At 36.4% G+C, this 17711-nt stretch overlaps 1 protein-coding gene across 16 annotated transcripts in view; it reads left to right on the top strand.

Annotated features, from left to right (window-relative positions):
- STRBP (spermatid perinuclear RNA binding protein) overlaps positions 1–17711 on the top strand; it is a 177964-nt gene that overhangs the window by 102029 nt on the left and 58224 nt on the right. For all 16 annotated transcript variants that reach the window (XR_008996630.1, XR_008996632.1, XR_008996631.1 and 13 more), the window contains 3 exons: positions 3930–4150; positions 9083–9248; positions 12855–12999. Coding sequence is in view for 13 of the 16 variants with exons in the window: in XM_036914007.2 (XP_036769902.1) it covers positions 3930–4150; positions 9083–9248; positions 12855–12999 (532 nt within the window). In the remaining 3 variants the exon portion in view is untranslated. The remainder of the gene's footprint in view (positions 1–3929; positions 4151–9082; positions 9249–12854; positions 13000–17711) is intronic.

Raw genomic sequence — 17711 nt, 5'->3', positions numbered from 1 at the left:
TTTCTTTACCAGTGAAAATTTTCCCCTTCATAATTTTCTTGCCTCTAGTTACGGCTTTTCCTTTTCTCCTTAAAGATGCCTCTTTAACATTTCTTGTAGGGCCAATTGAGTAGTGGTGAACTCCTTTAACTATGTTTATCCAGGAAACTCTTTATCTTTCCTTTAATGCTCAATGATAACTTTTTTTGGGTATTGGTTGTAGGTTTTTTTCCCCCTGAGCACTGCTAATATAATATACCATTTCCTTCTGGCCTGTAAAGTTACTGCTGAAAAATCAGCTGATAGCTTTATGGGGTTTCCCTTGTATGTGACTCATTGCTTTTCTCTTGGTGCATTTAAGATTCTCTCTTTATCTTTAATCTTTGAAATTTTTATTATTATGTGTCTTGGTGTGGACCTCCTCAGGGTCATCTTGTTTGGGTTTTTATTCTTTTTTTCTTTCTGCTACTCAGCTTGAGTGCTTTTCATTACTCTGTCTTCTAGGTAGCTGGTCTGTTCTTCTTCAATCTCTAATCTGCTGTTGATTCCCTGTGGTGTATTTTTCATTTCATTTATTGTATTTTTTTAACTCTGGGTTTTTTTTTTTTCTTCTGTTTCTTTTTTTTAAATTAAGGTATCATTGATGTACAATCTTATGAAGGTTTCACATGAGCAATGCTGTGATTACAACATTGTGATTGCAATATTATCAAGTCCCCTCCCACACCCCATTGCAGTCACTGTCCCTCAGCATAGTAAGATGCTATAGAGTCACTTCTTGTTTTCTCTGTGCTATACAGCCTTCCCCATGACACCCCTGCATTTTGTGTGCTAATGATAATGCCCCTTAATCCCCTTCTCCCTCCCTCCTCACCCACCTTTCCCAATCTCTTCCTTTTGGTAACTGTTAGTTCCTTCTTGGAGTCTGTGAGTCTGCTGCTGTTTTGTTCCTTCAGTTTTGCTTTGTTCTTATACTCTACAAATGAGTGAAGTCACTTGGTACTTGTCTTTCACCACCTGACTTATTTCACTGAGCATAATACCCTCTAGCTCCATCCATGTTGTTGCAAATGGTAGGATTTGTTTTCTTCTTATGGCTGAATAATATTCCATTGTGTATATGTACCACATCTTCTTTATCCATTCATCTACTGATGGACACTTAATTTGCTTCTATATCTTGGCTATTGTAAGTAGTGATGGATAAGTATTGAGGTGCATGTATATTTTTGAATCAGGGATCTTGTTTTCTTTGGGTAAATTCCTAGGAGTGGAATTCCTGGGTCAAATGGTATTTCTATTTTTAGCTTTTTGAGGAATCTCCATACTACTTTCCACAATGGCTGAACTAATTTATGTTCCCACCAACAGTGTAGGACAGTTCCCCTTTCGTCTCATCCTAGCCAGCATTTATTGTTTCTTGTCTTTTGGATAGTGGCCATCCTAACTGGTGTGAGGTGATATCTCATTGTGGTTTTAATTTGCATTTCCCTGATGATTAGTGATGTGGAGCATCTTTTCATGTGCCTGTTGGCCATCTGAATTTCTTCTTTGGAAAAAGTGTCTGTTCAGATCATCCACCCATTTTTAAATTGGGTTATTTGTTTTTTGGGTGTTGAAGCATGTGAGCTCTTTATATATTTTGGGTGTTAACCCCTAATGAGATTAAGTCATTTATGAATTATATTCTCCCATACTGTGGGGTGCCTTTTTGTTCTGCTGATGATGTCCTTTGCTGCACAGAAGCTTTTTAATTTTATGTAGTCCCTTTCATTCATTCATTTTTGCTTTGTTTCCCTTGCCCAAGGAGATGTGTTCAGGAAAAAGTTGCTTATTTATATTCAAGAGTTGGGAAAAAGTTGCTTATTTATATTCAAGAGAAGTCTAAATTGATTCTTAAATATTGATAACCAAACAAAAACAAAAGAGTCAAGACTGATAAAACTGCAAAGATTTTATCTTGCAGTAAAGACTTTAAAACGACATATTTATTATCTACTAGCACATAACTTCATGAAAGTGAAGACACTGTAACCCCCTTTAAATGGAATACATTTGGCTTTATGGAAACTTACCAAGTTATCCTTGTTCATTTTACAAGTGTCTTCATGGTGTTTGTAAATTTGGAAACAGTCAAAGGTTTTTGGATGTGTGTCTTATGAGTGTGAAGGATCTACTTTATTAAATTTTCATGAAATTCATCCTATTTCTAGACTCTAATCTGCTGCACTTATTTCTGGGCCAGCATGTCATTTTAATTACTGCTGTTCCAGTTTCTGATATTTTGTTTTAGCATAATGGTACCACCCATCAATCTTTGTAGTATATTTCTTGATGGTCTCATTGACCCTCCCGCCCCCGAAATAAGCTTTAAATTTATTTTTGTTGAGTATTAAGTAAATCTATCCTGATGGGTTTTTTTTTTTTCCCACGCAAGAGATTTTATTATCTGAAAGAGAAAATGGCTGCCCCCAGAGAGAGGGAGCAACAGCTCATGGGTGAGGAAGCGTGTTTCTAAGGAGTAGGGGATGGGTGTGTTCTGCATTAGTGATTGGATCTTAAGGGGTGGGCGACCATCTGGTTGATGGTGATTGGCTTTTAAGGGGTGGGGGTCTTAGTGTGCCAGAATTTGCCTTCATTCCCATCTTTTTCTTTTCTTAATTGGGTCTCTGGGGAACTGGGCGTAGAATCTCATTCTCTAGCTACTTCCTGCTGGAAGGGGGCATAGATTCTGGGGTTAGCCAGGCCACTGATGTAGAGTTGGGGAAGGGTGGGCATCCTGAGATGATTTGTGATGTCATCTAGCTGGCTTCCTTATTCTTTGTGAGAAGGCCTTGATAGCCCTCAGAATGACTCAGGAGACAAGGGCCCATGCAAGAGATTTTATTATCTGAAAGAGAAAATGGCTGCTCCAAGAAAGAGGGAGCAGCCTCCTGATGGGGTTTTGATTAAGGCTATAACACACGTTTATAAATTACTTTGGGAAGCTGATTCTTTTGTAGCATGTATTTTCCTGATTCTGGTGTTTGGAGTGTCTCCTATTTATTAATTTATTTAAAAAATTAAAGCTTGCACCAAAGATTTGAATTCCAAGTGATAAGCAGTATTTTAATGGGATTCATAGTTTTTCTGTAGTGTTCACACATAACTTTGTATTTTGTATTATTACTGCATTATGAAATCTCAGTTTTTCAAGGTGCAAAAGTTTCTAGCAATTTGAAAAGGAGTGATTGGGTATTACAAGTCAGTGTCATGCATTTCTAAATACCCTCTTGAAGCTAGGAAGTATATGTTTCCCTTTAAAAATGCAGAGTTTAAGGGTGCAGTGGAAAAATCCTTATGTAACTTTTGACACCCCAAAAACATAACTACTGAAAGCCTACTGCTGACTGCAAGGAAGCCTTATTGATAACATAAATAGTTGATTAACACATATTTTGTATGATATATGTATTATGTACTATATTCTTACAATAAAGTAAGCTAGAGAAAAGAAAATGTTTTTCAAATAATCTCAAATTTCCAAAATAATTTCCAGTATATTTACTGAAAAAAATCTGCATGTTAGTGGACCCGCACAGCATGTCCAAACCCTCGTTGTTCAAGGGTCAACTGTATCAGTTTCTTGGAGATGTTCTGTGATAAAGATAACCTTCTTTGAAGTGTAATTCAAAACATAGGTTCAGCTGAAAGGTAGCATATACATAATACTGAGTGTGACCTGGGTGAATCTTACCAAAATACGACTGAAAGCTCTCCAATTTTCTATTGTGGAGTTCAGTAGAATGGGGTTTTACTTCTCATTCCTGAGGCAGTTTTTTATTGCCTCAACTTACTGTTTCACAGGTGTTTGACAATTATGCTATGATTTGACTTAAATATATTTGTAGGCCATTCTTTTCAGGCAATATTTCTTTCACTTAAGTTGTTTTTCTTTCTCCTTCCGACAGAGATCTATTAGATCTTTTGCCAATGATGATCGCCATGTTATGGTGAAACATTCAACAATCTATCCATCTCCGGAGGAACTCGAAGCTGTTCAGAATATGGTGTCTACTGTTGAATGTGCTCTTAAACATGTCTCGGATTGGCTGGATGAAACAAATAAAGGCACAAAAACAGATGGCGAGACAGAAGTGAAGAAGGACGAGACTGTAGACAATTATTCCAAGTAAGTGTGGCCTGATGTTTGTAATGCCATACTGTAGTGCCCAGAAAAGCCCAGGGCCCTGTCCTCCTGGGTTACCTTTGGCATTGGTGTTCTTTGGGTTTTCTCATTTATATGACTGTAAACAAGGAAGTAAATGTTGGTGGAATTTTTGTGAGTTAACTTTGAAAGTAAAACAGGGAAAGAATGATGGTTAGACCAGAGAAAAAAAGGATGCACCTTTTCAGGATGTCTTTTGAGAGTGCACCAAGTCCTTTAATATGTTCTCTTTTGGAGGCTATGATATGTCATCTTTATCGTGTGTTGGTTTGGCCCCCTAAATTCAGAAATAGTGTTTTTGGTTTCTGGGGGAATCATAAAATGTTATTTTTGTCAGGTATTTTAAAATCCTGGTGTAGAAGAAAGAGTGCAGGAAAATGTATTCTGAAGGTATTTTTGACTGTATCTACCTTGTTGGTTCCTAGGATCCAGCACACCGTTTTCTTTATGCTCATTGGATATTTATGGAATGAATGAGGCCTGATGGGAGCCAGACCTTCAGCAATTACAATAGAATATTCTCAGTGCTATAAGAATAGTAAGGGATTAGTGAGATGAAGCTGAATGATAACTGGAGTCAGATCATGAAACTTTTTATGCCATGCTAAACTTAGAGTTACTGTTTTGAGCAATGTCACTATGACAGGAATAAGGGTATGATTTACTTCGAAAGTTGTAGCTCATTTGACTGTACTGTATTAGTAGGATTAAAAGCATTACTTTGACTATAGCTTGTAAATTAAAGGTAAGTGTTTATAGTATTACAGTTTTCAATTCTCAATCAGTGTGATAAGTTGAAAAAGAATAGTGGGAAACTATTGATAAATTGATTTTCTTCAGTGAAAGATAGAGTAATCTTTTCATCTTCAGTTGAAAGATAGTAAGTTACCAGTTTTTAGCTCAAGAACATTATTCCTTAACTTTAGTAACTTTATGTGTATATATACATTGTGTCTAGTCATAGTCTTACTGGCTTTATAGTTCTTGGCAGTAACTTTGTTGCATGTAATGACTTTAAAAAAGATAACTGCCAGATTTTGGGGTTCATGGTAATTAGTAATATCCAATAATCCAGCTATCTGTATGCTCAGTCCCTGTGCAAGTTAAATAGTCATGCATTCCAGATATTTAAATTACACTTTGGACCGTGTTATGCCCTTTAAAACTTTTTTTTGTGTTAAAATATATATAACAAAATTTGTCATTTTTAAGTGGAGATTCATTTTCAGTGAAGTTCAGGCCTTTTTAGTATATCTTCTGTTGTTTGTTCACAAAGCTAGGCAGACTTTTGGGAAAGTGTTCCAGTAGGCTTTTGCTTAACCAGATCAAGTCACTGTGTTTTAAACATTTTTAAAAGATAATGTGCCCTGCACTTCTGTTTGAAATTTTAAATATAGCTCTATGTATGGATACTCTTGAGTGTCTCTGTAAAATCTTTCCAGTTGTGAAACAACCCAGGTTGAGCATTTGTCTATGATTCTTCCCATGTGGTGGAACTCCAAGAGTGCAGAATGATTGTGTCCTTATTTTTGTATAAAACAGAGATAGGGACATCTAAAAACAGAGCTGTGTTCTGGTAATAAGAAATTTATTGTGCGCCTGATGTATGCTAAGTACTAGGGAGGGCACAAGGGTGGGTGAGGGCCAGCTCCTATTTATTAAGCACCTTCTTTTGCTGGGCACCATTAGGTAGCTTTTGTGCACTCTTATTTTACCTTTTTACAGACTGACTCAAATTCAAATTGTACAAGGTCCCACTATTTGTATTATTGGGAATATTTGAACTCTGTTCTTAATTTTAAGTAATTCTCTATATTTGGGTTGCTTCCTTTACAATACCTCCTATACTCAAATTCAGGACTGAGTTAGGACTTCATTTCTCTACTCAGTTATGCTTGTTGTCTTCTACATGATAAAACCAAGATGTCATAATTATGATATAGAATTTAATAAGAGAGCTAGTAGTGGCTACTTAATAGCTGCCATTTATTGAGTGCCAGTAACTGTACCAGATTGTTTTTCATAGAAACCTACTAGTCTCTATTATTATTATCCCCATATATACCACCCCTATTTTACCTGTGGAATTTCCATTGCTTCAAATTTGCTTGTGAAAATAGAATCATGAATAAACTTTAACTTGTTTAAGGTCACTGAATGTGTGTGTGTGGTGGAGCCAAGATTCATATTTAAGTCTGTCAGACTCCAGGTCCAGTTTTCTTAGCATCTTTTCTTGAGTTTCTCATGACTAAAATGTGAAAAGTAAAGAGCAGGGAGAGATTGCTGGTTCTAGGGATTAGAAAAAAACTTTATGAAGAAGGTAGCATTTGCAGAAGGTGGGTAGGGTTTTGGCAGGCACTGAAAGTGGGAGACAATTTCAGCAAAGGTCTAGATGTGAGAAAGCATAGGGACTGTTTGAGGAATAATAGCTATTGTTTATTGAGCTATTACTATATGTCAGGCTCTGGGCTAAGCTCATTACTTATATTAAATTAATTATATTCTCAGTACTACTGTGAGAAAGGTGTTATTCCTGTTTTGTTTTTTTCTCAAATGAGAAAATAGGCTCAGAGGCGTCAAGTACTTTGCAGTTTGTCCAATGTCACACAGTAATTAGCGGAGGCAGGGTTCGAACCAGGAAGTCATGCTGCCTCCTAAGTTGCCTCTCAGTATGCTGAGTGTCTTAAGTGTTCAGTGGGCTGCCAGGAAAAATAACAGGTGGAATGCCATCCATGTGGTGCTTCTGGTTATTCTGGTTGCAGTATGCTTTATATGGCCTATTGCAGATGGAAGAGCTTGTCAGTAAGGACAGCAAAGAGGAGGTTAGTAAGGTAGTCTAGGCAAGAGGCATTAAGTGCCTAAAAAGAAACTAGTTGGAAGGCAATGGCTTGAGAGTAATTATGGAAGGAGAATATATATAAACTATTACTGGATTTGGGAGAATGAGAAGAGGAGAGGACAGGGATACAGAAGAAGAAAGAATCAAAGATGACTGACTCTATTATTACTATCAAATAATTCCTTACACTTGGTTACTGTGAGAAACACTCACTGGTCCAAATTCAATAAGTGGACACGGAGACAAAGAGAACAGCGGAGCGAGGCTTTAATGACAGTCTTGCAAGATCGGGTGTCTGGTGGGCAGGCACACCTGCAGAGTTTGGCGCCAATAATTTATCTCCTAGTATGCAAGTCCCTCCCCTGGTTCCTCATTGGCTGAGTACTACAGGGTTCACATTCTTTCCTGGACATTGCCTAAGCCAGTTATATCTTTCCTTTACTTTTGTCTTAATTTTATTGGTAGGTTTAAAAAACTCAAACAGGTATCGCCAGGCCCTTATCAATTCCCCCACCCCCACTCTCAGCCTGAGCAGCTTCCACTACGTGGCCCTTTGTTAATACCTTACTGTTAAAATGTTTAAACATCCTAGTGGGAATAAATCACATTTAGGTTTTATACTCTTTCCTCACAGTTACCTACTTTAAAACACTTTCTTTCTGTACTTGTTCCATCCTTAACGTTTTTCATTGATTTAATGTTTATTAAGCTCTAAGGTGTGCCAGGCACTGAACCAGTGGCTGGATTATTTATAACTTCCTGTCCTGTTTTCACTGGTACAGTTTGTTTTTCTCCTTTCTCTAGTTCATTCTCCACTCCGCTGACTTCTGCCTAGCTCTGTTGATTCTTTGCCTACAGTTAGAATGACCTTTTTTCTGTCTAACCTAGTCAAGACTATGCTGAAGTCAGAATTTCACATTGCCTTGCTTGACTTCTCTAGTTTTGACCTTCCCTCTTCTGAACTTGGGAAGCAACCATAATAACTGAGTGTTGTGGTCAAATCAGCTTGGCTTTGAATGGAGGCTTTGCCATTTTTGCTGTCTCTGTGAACTTGAAAAATTAATTAGCTTTTCTGAGATTCACATTCCTTGTGATTCAAATGCAGGCTTGTTGTGATGTTTAAATGAGAATTTGTGTCATGAGAGTTTGTTCTAAGATGTTATTTTCCTTTCCCCTTTTAAGCAGGTTACTGCTTTTTGCTTAACTGTATTGTAAGTCTGAGGAGCAGGAGAGATTGGATCTCCTTTAGTATGTTTTCCATACTCAAATGTTTGTTTGCTTGTTGAATGACTGCTAAGCTTAGTTGCATTTTCACTTGTGGTTAAGAGAAATGAATAAGTAAGAAACTTAATATTAAAATCAAGGATAGATGTTAACATTACACTTATGCACCATTCATGACTTGATGTTCTTTGAATGTTTGTTCTTTTAGCTACTACTGGATTTGGAATGCATATACTAGCAGAGTATCTTTTGTCTGTTCATTCTTTCCTCAACTCTTTGCTTTTATCACATTATTTTGCTTTTTCCCATACACTTTTGTGGGTTCCTAAAATGGTATGCCCTGAAGGATGATAAGGCTCCCCTAGCTGATAGCCATTTTGCAGTGGTGGATATGGAGCACACAGGTACCACCAGGAGTAGAGTTCAAGTCTGTTAGATTTCCACCCTCATGCTCTTTCAGAGACTAACATGTTGTTCATGTTTCTCACAAGTTCTTTAATTACTAATAGAAAGATAATAGGAAGAAGTTTAAAAATTTTTTAAAGATGTTTAAGGCGATATAGTATTTTTGGGTTTTCTTAAGAAAATAGATATAAAAAAGAATTAAGAGATCTATAGCCTGAAATATATGCTCTCTCTCTATTGATTCTTTAGGGAAGATAGATACTTATGAGCCTAAAATCTGAGACTTAATTTTGTGGAATTTTGAATATCTGGATATATATATACTTCCTTTATGAGTTCATATGGATATCCTGGAAGAAAAGTGTGCTAATTAAGTTATGGTTTGGGAAGTAGGTTATAAAAGTAATCATTCAAACTTTTATTTTTAGGGATCAAGGTGGTCGGACATTGTGTGGTGTAATGAGGATTGGCCTAGTTGCAAAAGGCTTGCTGATTAAAGATGATATGGACTTGGAGCTGGTTTTAATGTGCAAAGACAAACCCACGGAGACTCTGTTAAATACAGTCAAAGATAATCTTCCTGTTCAGATTCAGGTGAGTACTGTTTAATTGCACCTCTAGGAGAATTTGTAAAAAGGTGAAAATAGGTAGCGACCCTGATGAATTCATTAACAAGAAATTGGTAATGAATATAGTAAAGGGTAGGTAAAGACAAAAGTAACACTGTTCCTCTGGGTCAGTGACTCATCCATCCCATTTAAAGCAAACTTCTGGTGATTACTAAGTACTCAGGAGGTATCCACCAAATTAAGATGGGTCTATTAAGGTACAGTCATAAATTTTTCAGGTAGATCTTGCTGAGAGTCTTCATGTTTTCCAGACTAGGTGTCTCAGCATTATAAAATGCTTGGAAAGGTTGGTAAAACACAGAAAAGAATTAAAAGAGCAAAAAGAGCCTAGGTGACTGGAGACTTGCATAGATGATACCTTGTAAAATTGAAGAGTCTGTTAATTTAACAGTTGCCTGTTCATTCTGTTAATAGAAAGTCACTGTTAATTCCTTGTTTCCAAACTTTTTTCACATTGGGATACATTTAGAAAATTCTCATGTTGGCATGCTTCCTGGAGGATCCTGCTGAAGGCTGAAGGCTGAAGGCTTCTCAGGGCTGAAGGCTGCCAGTTGGTCTGGAGCCTTGATCACCTTGGGACATGCTCTTCCAGACTCCTCCAAGAGCCATTTGCATCCCTGACTGGGAAGCTGTGATCATATTTCAGTTTTGGATGTGTTATCTGTGGTATAATTTAGATTATAGATTTTTGATAATTTCATATCAGTTTGTCCTTATATCCACGTTAAATAAATAGGTATCAGCCCAAGATCCAGACTTTAAGTTGTTGAATGCTCTCTTTTCTTTTGTTGATTTTTTTAAATCTGTATTTCTTCTTAAAAGGCTCTTTTTCCCCAAGTAGTATGAATTCTGAATTGGTTTTTATTAAGTTTTGCTACTGGACCATTTTCTTTCATATTCACCAATTGCTCTTCAAAACCATCTTCCTGATTTTTTTACCTGCCATTCTTGGCACTCAAATTTGTGTTACTTGTTGACACAGTTCCTTATATTAATTTTTGGAGTGCTACTTTATTTACTTATCATTCTGCTGTAGATAGTAAGATACGGTTTTCTGAGTGACCTAACAAACATTTGACTTTACTATTTTCAATTCTGATGAAGAAATGTTTCTGGTCTTTCATATTCATAGGGTTAAATTTTTATTTCTTTGGAAAAATTACTTTAAATCCTTTTGTGATCATTTAGGGAGGGAGAAGTGGTAGGCAACATGGAGTACAGTAAAGTTTAAGAAATGGAGAGCTCAGTAACGGGGGTTTATGGTTAACTATTAGAATATTAATAAAATTCCTCTTGTTTCTGTTTTTGTATTTTAAAATTTAATCTGTATTTCTGCTTCTATTGTAGTGAACATTGATACTCAAGTCTATAATAAAACAATACTTAAAAAGGTTGGACATAAATGATCTTTCAACCATCTCATCTCCTTTCTGTTCACTTTAGTGAGTCCAATTTCTTAAGAGAGTGGTTGTATTCCCTAAGTGTGTCAGGGCTGAAAACCAGTCCTGTAATAAATCAGAGTTCTTATTCTGAAAATCTATCACGTTTCTCCAGTATTGAAGTTGCAGGAAATTTTGCCAAGCTTCAGTATGCAATAATAGAGCTTTCTCTCTGCAGATCACAACTGTGTGAACTATGCATTTTTTTTCTCTCCTTAGTGAGGGTCTTTATTTCTGGGAACCACAGTTTTAAAATGTTCTTGTCAAGTTAACAGGTGTTGAAGGAGGGACCTAGTAGAGTGTGCATGCTGTGTAAATCATTCAGATTTGAAAAGGTTGGGCTAGAGAAGACTAAAAAAGACATAAATATCTTTAGATCTTTGAAAGCCTTCTTGGAAAGATATAAGTAGACTACTCCTGAGACCAATGGTGGACATTATGAGGAACATGTTTCAATAGAATATAGCCAGTAGAGTTATCCAACAGTGAAACCTGCTGCCTTATTTGACTTGTTAGATCCATTACTATAGGTGTTAGGATAAAGGTACCCAAATAAAATGGGGATGTAATTGTGCCCCCTCAGATCAAATTGTACACATATACATACATGTATATGCCCATATACATACATACATACAAGCACACACATGCATTATTTTTTATTCATAATTATTACTAATATTTCAGCAAATAATTTTAAGTGACTTCTACTTTCACTCTGGCCTCACCCTTGTTTTCTTGGTGTTTTTGTGGAAAACCAATCTCTGATATAACATGATATGTCTTATTTTCTTAAGAATTAAAAATCTCTTTCCTTAGCTCTTAACCACAGCAAAACCTTCAGTTATCTAAGGACCTTAATTAATTAAGGTTGTACCATACCTTTTCTCTAAATACTCATTTCTAGGGTGATTTTAGAACTTCCTTAATTTAAGCAAGGGAGGAAAAGAATTGACCTAAGCTAGGAATCACTTATAATTAGGTTAGCTCTAAATCATACCATATATTTATTACTTTAGATATGTCTTCTAGTGATTTGCATGCATAATTGGAAATTTAGTTTGACTCATTCTCTCACGGACATCTTTAATGCTCTTGTAGTGGCATAATGAATATGAGCAGTTTTATGCTTTTTCTCTGTATTCTAGTTCTGGTACTTCCAGTCACTATATCATCTTTCCTTTCCTCAAGATTTCATCTATTAAAACTTAGGATAATGAATTTTCTACTTACTGTCTCTTTTGGAAAGTGTAAGTGTAAAATGCTATTTTTCTGAAAAAAGGCTTTGAGGACTTGTAATACACACTGATGAGCAGAGACTCAGTAATGTTACCATTCAACTATTTATGTCAGGTAATGGTTACTAAATTTCACCACCAAGAAAGGCAGGCCCTGTATAAGTTAATAAACTATATATTGAATGTATAATAATATATTTAAATATAACTTAGTATATGATTCTAATTGGTGATTATTTTATGGAAGGCCCTTATATGTGTGTAATTCTATGTTAAAAGAAGCAATGTACATTTCCCTGTGGGTGGCAGATGGCTTGTCCCATAATGATAGGTCTCATGGAATACTCAGACCTATCCTTAGGAAAGTAAACTGTTTATATTTTTCCCCTGGTGAGTGAGTGTGGGTAGATCCTTTCATTCATTCTGATTTAACTGTCTTTGAAAATCTACATGATCTTGTATTTGTAAGTCCTTAGAAAGTAGGAGTTCCTGTTTAGTCTGTCATCTCAAGAAAGGTGTTGATTTAGAGAGCATTCCCACCAATTTGTTATTATGATTCTGCAATAGTTCTCCATAATAGTTTCAAGAACAATAATTTACTCTTTATCACATAATTATGCTGTTGGTGTCTTTCAAATATTGGAAAGAGTGCTTATAAATTTTGTTTAATGATTGTATGGTTGACACTGTGGTTGCTTTTTGAGGAATGGAAAGAGGATTTGCTGGTAAGTTGGAAGGAAAGAGAGATATTATCTCTAAACTAACAAACTAGCTAAAGACTTTATTCTTTCAGCACAGTAACACTAAGAGTTAATGACGTTTGAAAACTAAGGCAGTATTTTTTTTTTTGAGATTTTAATTAATTGGTGTTTTTGAAATCTTGATGACTTTCAGAAACTCACAGAAGAGAAGTATCAGGTGGAACAATGTGTAGATGAGGCATCTATTATAATTCGAAATACAAAAGAGCCCACGCTCACTTTGAAGGTGATACTTACTTCCCCTGTAATTAGGGACGAATTGGAGAAGAAGGATGGAGGTACACATGTGTATATATATTTTTTACTTGTTTGTTTTGTTTTTTATATAAGATCTCTCTTGAATGTCGACTGTGCTTTATGGGTTTAAGAACTAACTCCATAAAATAAATAATAATCTTCATTTGTTTTATGCCACTCATAGTATTTTAAACAGTTTTATTTCTACATAATCACTATATTTTATAAAAATGTATACAGTTGAAATATAAAATATGTTAATTCAAAAACCTATGCCTTTCGTTGGTCTTAACTCTGGTCTTCATTTTTGTAATATTTTGGTGTTGTGTCCTACCTTGTCTTAGTATTGCATTGTTACTGGTATCAGCTAACCTATTCTTTGTAGTTTGGCTGGCTGTCAGGTCTGATTTTAGGAGAAAATGTTGTCCAGAGCAGTATTGTTTTCAAATTTATTCACTTGCTGTTTGAAATTATTCATTTGTTGCACATTGCTCTTGACTCCTAATAACTATGTAACCTTGTAGAATTTATGCTTTACCTAATTGCCCATGTATAAATATGTTTTACAATGTAAGAGATAAATTGGGAAATGTTTTTTTAAGTACATAATCTTAGTATATTTTTTTCTGGGAAGTTTGATCCTGTTAACATGTGAATATGATATATGTGGGATCATGTTTTAAACTAGCTTTTTTTTATAGTTAAGAATTACTGTGTGGCAATATCATCCTTACAAAAGTAGAGTGAGGAATCTATTCAATTTTGAGAAGTAATGTTAGTGCTGGGCTTCCTTTTCTGATGTTTTTATCCTGTCAAGTTACTGTGTTTCTGTGTCTTGCCATGTGATATTTCTAGAGACTTGAAACTTGCCACATGATACTTCTCCCATGTCAGACCCTTGCCCAACTGGCTTCTCTCTGTCATGACAGTTCAGAGGCAGTGTGGTGTCTGGGCCAATGGGGACTCCCTGTGCTGTTTGTTCATCACTAGATGTTCAGCGAGTCCCATTGCTTAGTCTCCTACCTGAAATACCAGTGCAGTAAGAAATATTGGTCAGTTTCTTATTTCAAGTTGGTGATAAAGGTAGAAAAAAACACGTTTACCAGTGACACCAGAATGTTTTGTAGATATGACTCATAGGATCTCTTAAAGTAAAAGTGATAGACTCCTTTTAAAAAACGTTTTTTGGAGTAACTAAAATCAGTGATCCCATACCCAACAGATACAAACCAGACACATTTATGAGTCATATTTTAAAATTAAAGGTATCCAGTCTATAATTGGGGTTATGGCTGTACTTGTTTTGGGGGGTGCTGTATATAGTATCTCTAACACCTCTGAAGAACCACTCTTAAATGGCTTAATTTCTTTAACAGCTTTACATCTCACCATTAACTGTAGAACTATAAAATGATTTCTGAAGTATCAAGATAATTCTGTTAATTCTGGTAAGCTGTGTTCTACTTGACCCTCTAAAACAAATCCTTTCTAAGTATAGTTATAGTTACAGTTATTATTAAAAATTACTTGAGTATAGAGAGATGAGAAAAAGACTGAAGTTGTCAAAGACTACATTCATTATGTTTGCTTATAGTTGTAGGCATCCTTTACTTCTTTGAAAGTATTAAGAGAACATTACCCTTTTTTCCCCCATGGTTTTACTTTCATTGGATTTTGTCATATTTTTCAGTGATACTCTAAAGCTTAGATTTTTAGTGTATTACACACCTACTAGAAGACTAGTTATTATAGAGTGGAATTTCTAGTAAAGTAGGAGAGTCACAGTCTCTGTTCAAGATTTTGGGTTACCAAGGATCCCAGGGCTTTCCTTATGAGCTGAATCTCAGCTGATACTAGCATTATCGTGTGGGATCAGGTGAGGTGGAGGAGTCAGCTTGGATCTAATGTTTTACCTGTTACTCCTTCTCCTTTTGAATGGCAGCAGAAAGATTGGCTTTGCCGTTGACCTTAACCTCCCAGCGCTGTTGCCTCATTTGTTATCTCCTGTAATTGGCTCCTTTTGTCCAACCTGGCCTTTATCAAAGACAGTTTTTTTATCTTCATTCACCTTCTTGCCTATTTCTGGACAACTCTGAGGATCCAGAATCACAACATTTGAAACCCTGGCTACACAATCATAGGACTTTTTCCACACACTGACAGCTCTTCCTCACTTGATGCAGTTCTTTTCAACTGCATAGGGTGGAAGCATAAGATTATTATTAGAGTTACAGAAATCTTTAAGACTGAGATATATATATATATATCCCTTTTTAAAAGTCTCCACCTATTTTCTTTCTAAAAGTTAAAAAAAAAGGCATGGTAGCTTTTCTTGCAGAGACATTTTCTTATAGGATATCAACTTCTCCCCTCTCCACCAAACAAACAGACTATTCACAATATATATTTACCGCATGTCTTTCTCTTCCCTCTCTTCACTTACCACATATTTGGGTAAAGTCTAAATAAGGGAAGAAACATGGTTGAGAGCAGGGAGAACCAGAGGACTGGGGCAGGTGAGAGCACCACACTTACCTCCTCAGGGTTGTCTCTGCAAAAGTGGATCTAACTATACATTTCAAGTCACTATTTACATTTTCAGTGGCCAGAGTACATAGTGATCATTTTGGCATTGTTTTCTGTTTCACAGGTGAGAGTCCTCTTTTGCTATCAGTCTTTTGTCCATATTCTAACTTTTTACTCAAAGGCCCTGTAGAATAAGTGTTCCCCATTACCGCATGCTTCCCGCCAGAGAAGGTGTAGGGGAAAAAGTACAGGCCTTGGTGCCTGGCAGCCAAGTGTTCACTTCTATCAAGTTCCCATCACTGTGTGACCTTGGACAGGTTTCTTCATTTTAATTATAATACGAGGTTAAATGAGAGAGTTTATGTAATGCGACCTGTACAATACCCAGTACAAAGTAATTGCTCAGTATGTAGTGGCAGTTACTGAGCTTACTACTAAAAAGATTTCTGGTGCAAACTTACCTACTCAAACTGCCTTGAGTGCACAGTGAAAATAATGTGCACATGATAGGTCTGAAGAAGTGAACTGAAACACAGTTAAACTCTTTAAGTATCCAGTGAAGTGTAGTATTAAAATCAGTATACTGTGTCTGCTGCTGTACTAATAATGAGCTGGTTTATTGTATAGCTGATGATTCAGTGACGGAGGTATCTTTTTTCTTACCCTGTCCTTTATCCCTAACACCTGGAATGGTACCTAATACATCATAGGCAGTCCAAAAAAAAAAAAAGTATTAAATGAATTCTCATAGCCAGCATATTGTGCAATTAAACAAGGACTGTCTGGTGTGTGAGAGGTATTAACAATAGGCATCTCAGAATTCAAACAATATGCATTGAAGATTTAGCTCTATTAAGCTATTTTATAACTTACTGTGTTATAACCACTTTCTCACAAATGATTTATTTTAACCCTCACAAACCCTCTGAGGTAGATAATTGCCCTGTTTTATAATTGAGGAGTGTCTTAACATTTTACCCAGCTCCTCTAAGTCCAGTGTGCTGTCCACTCATTGCTGTCTAGGATGAGGGTGGGAGTTCTCTTAGTTGATTTAGTTATTCTGAGTATCACACAGTCTTAGTTCCTTTGGGTGGTTGTGATTTTAAAACAGAAGTATACTTGCTCTGAGGGTGATAAATCAGCTGTTAATTTCATTTATAATGCAATTTGAAACCAGGAGGATAGAGAAACTACAGAGACTCTTGTGGTTTAGGCTGTGACAAACCTCTGTCCTCATTGTTGGGGTAGATTTTCAGAGGTTCACAGAGTTTCCCAAGAGTCCCTTTTGTATTGGTCCCAGTGCAAACTTCTGATGTGTCTTGGCAGAAGTTCACTAGCATGAGTTCTGCTAGGTGGAAGACATTAGATTCTCGCAGTCCAGAGATCACAACTGGGATTATAACGATGCTGCAGGCCTTATTTTCCTGCCTTCCCCAGCTGCTAGACCACTACTCGCCAGTGCAAACCTTTAGCTGTTATTTTTCCAGTGGCTGATTGCCTACTTAGGCATTGAAGAAAAGTCATACTGAGTGACATTTCTATGGTAAATTAGGAGAACAGTGTACTCTCCATTCTACCTTAGTGCTACATTTACCTGTCCACATTATTGTGGCCTGATGTTTTGCATGGACAGTGGCTTGAAGCATAATGTCTGCTGGCTACAAAGCCTCAAGGAATTGAAAGAAGGCAATGCCAGGATATCTTCAGGCTAACCAGAAAATTCTGTCAGCATGAACTCAATACCTGGGTTTCATCCAAATTGTCAAGGAGACCTTCATGACAACCCAGCTCAATCATTTTACCTTTAAAGAGCCCAGGTTCCTGACAAATAACTCCTACTTAGCAGGATCATGTTCTGGCTTTTACCCGTCCCATCTTCAGGCTAGTGTTTTTGTGAATGGGCCGAGTTAGCTTGCATGTTAAGGGATTGAGAGAAACTGACCAACATTTCCTGCAGTATGGGGTGTTTCTGGTCACGGAAATGGAAGTTAGATATAATAGACTTATTACCAGTGTTTCTGTTGTTCAGTGTTTTATGTACCTTCATGCCCTAATGCTCAGTTATTGAGCCATAAATTTTTAAAAGCTGTTTTTCTTTGGTTTTGGCATTTTTGTCACTCTCTAAGCCCATCCCCCATGCTGTTTCTTATCTGTTTGCTGGTCACAGTAGGAAGAAATGAAATGTCTCACAGTTCCATTGTTAATAATTTAAAGATTATAGGATGCC

Source organism: Manis pentadactyla, chromosome 3 (assembly GCF_030020395.1).
Source record: "Manis pentadactyla isolate mManPen7 chromosome 3, mManPen7.hap1, whole genome shotgun sequence".
Taxonomy (NCBI): domain Eukaryota; kingdom Metazoa; phylum Chordata; class Mammalia; order Pholidota; family Manidae; genus Manis; species Manis pentadactyla.
The sequence above is the reverse complement of the archived record's forward strand: the minus strand, read 5'-3'. Positions and strand labels throughout refer to the sequence as shown.